Genomic DNA, 2,112 nt, shown 5'->3' with positions numbered 1-2,112 from the left:
ACACACACACACACACACACACACACACACACACACACACACACAATTCACCTCCGCAGTCCTTCCATATTAGGAACGAACTTCTACCCCTGTCAGCTGTTTTACTCACACTACGCAAAGTGAAAGTACAGTGACTCTAAAAAGGAAAGGTGATGCAATGACACTTCTGCAGCTTTGCGTGTTCTTCATTGTCGTGCTCCTCGCTCCTGGGTGGGTGAGTGGGACGTCTCATTTGAGTATCAAATGCCCCACAGACTGCAGTTTCGCCACAGAGTGGTGCTCACAGGTGTTTGGACGGGGCGGCAATGTTTCTTCCCGCGATTGTGGGGAATCTTACATTGATTGCACGTGCAACGATGCCTCTAACATTCTTGTGACCATTACCAAAGGCCTCTGTACGTGGGGGGGTTCCTTTGACCCTGGCGACCCTAAAGGCGGCTACTGCTTTCCGCACACGGCACTGTGCCCGACCAACTGCAGCAGCATCGAGCCGTGGGAGGTGTTGTGCGTGGACGACCTCGTCTGCCACGAGGATGCTCATGGGCTCAGCTTCAACTGCACCACCTGTGAGGGGCGCACCTACTCCATCGTTGGTGAAGGCGATTCGTGCAAGCGAGAGTACAGCGGCAAACACCCTGTATGTGATCCACTAACTACATGCAATGGACACGGCTGCTGCCGCAGGCCTGGAAATTCGTCGAACCACTCGCCTTGCAACTGCTTCAAAGATCCCGTCAGGGGGTATTGGGGCCCGCCACTGTGTTCCACCTGCGACAATAAGTACGACTCAAGCAAAGGCAACTGCACACATTTACGCCCGGCCATTCAGAACATTCTCTCCTCGATTGGCAGCACATGGACGATGGTTCTCCCCAACCTGGCGATTCTTTTCCTGTTCGTTGTGTTTGGCATTGTTCGCGCCGAGTTTGAGTCTGACCGCAGTTTTCAGTCAGCCACGCTACGAAAAACGGGACTCTCCGCCGTGCAGGTAGCCCGCAGGCAGCAGCGGGGGCTGTTTCACTCAAAGTACATCCCCAAGCGACCGGCACAGAGCCGTTGCTTTGTGAATGATGGGGATACGCAGCTCTTGCGTCGTAGCCCACCTGCCTACTGAAGCGCGAGCCCTGCGTCGTCGCAGCAGACTTGTGGGAGGTGAGAAGGAAAAAAGAGAGGGAGACCGACACTCAGCAGTCGCCGCGCACCACCACCGAGGAATGCGCGTGTACCGAACTCCACCTCTTTCCCCTCACTGCTTTGTGCTCACCGCGTCTTATTTTCGTTTGCCTGCCCCTTATGAGGTGCATCCGGTTTTGTCTCTGTGGCTGCGTGCCAGACGGGATGACGCACACGTGCTCCTTCTCAGACCCTCACATCCCTTCCCAACTCCCCCTGGCGGTACTGACGACTCTCGCCACCCATGCGCTGCACAACCTTGGGCTGCAGTGCAGCCCAAGGTTCAGAAAATGGTAGCTTGCGTCATTTGTTCTTGTATCTGTACCTCTTATATTCTTGCCTATTCCGTTGTTTATCTTCCTTGTAGATGACTGAGCTTTTGCTGCAACTGCTGCTGCTGCTCAAACCGTAGCAGTAAATATACTTTTTTCAGGTCATGCGTCAGTAAAGCCTGCCCACGCCGTTTCTTCCATCGCTGCTGCTGCTGCTGGTGGCGGCGGCGATGTGTTGCGCTGATGGGTGCCTCGCCGCTGCGCCGGGCTTTGCGTTCGACGAAATGGTGCGGAGGAGCGGCGGGCCGTCGGAGACTGCGGTGGTGCGTGAGGTGCCGCGCAGGGCGCAGGGCGCGATGCAGACGTACACCGTCGCCACAAAAGAGGACAACAGTGACTGGAAGCCCATCCGCATCAAAGTGTTCACGGAGGATCTGAAGAATGTTATTCCGGGGAGTGGGAGGTACTGCGAAAAGCGGGGGGATCGGTGCCCAGACTACTTGGGGCACAATAGAACTTGCGTAACTGAACACGTACTGTCGGAAGAAAAGAAGAAATTGTACGAGAAGACGATTATCCCCGAGGCCGTCAAGCTGCACGCGGAGCGACTCCTTGTCAAGCCGATGGCTGAGGGAGTAGTTATGGGAGAAGGTCCCGGAGGACTATG

The 2,112-nt window shown here is 55.6% G+C and overlaps 2 protein-coding genes across 2 annotated transcripts, besides 2 other annotated features; both read left to right on the top strand.

Moving 5' to 3' along the window:
- Window positions 1–45: a microsatellite.
- Window positions 46–157: 112 nt separating this feature from the next.
- TraAM80_09948 (uncharacterized protein) lies at window positions 158–1,114 on the top strand (the record flags this gene model as incomplete). Its single annotated transcript, XM_029386602.1, has 1 exon — window positions 158–1,114. One exon carries the CDS (start codon window positions 158–160, stop codon window positions 1,112–1,114), a length of 957 nt encoding a protein of 318 aa, XP_029233582.1.
- A 439-nt stretch (window positions 1,115–1,553) lies between these two features.
- Window positions 1,554–1,575: a microsatellite.
- Window positions 1,576–1,675: 100 nt separating this feature from the next.
- Window positions 1,676–2,112, top strand: TraAM80_09947 (surface protease GP63; the record flags this gene model as incomplete). Its single annotated transcript, XM_029386601.1, has 1 exon — window positions 1,676–2,112. A coding segment is annotated over one exon (437 nt), but the record flags the coding sequence as incomplete, so codon positions are not given.

The sequence above is a fragment of the Trypanosoma rangeli genome (assembly GCF_003719475.1).
Source record: "Trypanosoma rangeli strain AM80 chromosome Unknown Tra_15.4_contig_00734, whole genome shotgun sequence".
Classification (NCBI taxonomy): Eukaryota; Euglenozoa; class Kinetoplastea; order Trypanosomatida; family Trypanosomatidae; genus Trypanosoma; species Trypanosoma rangeli.
This window is presented reverse-complemented; position numbering and strand designations above follow the sequence as displayed.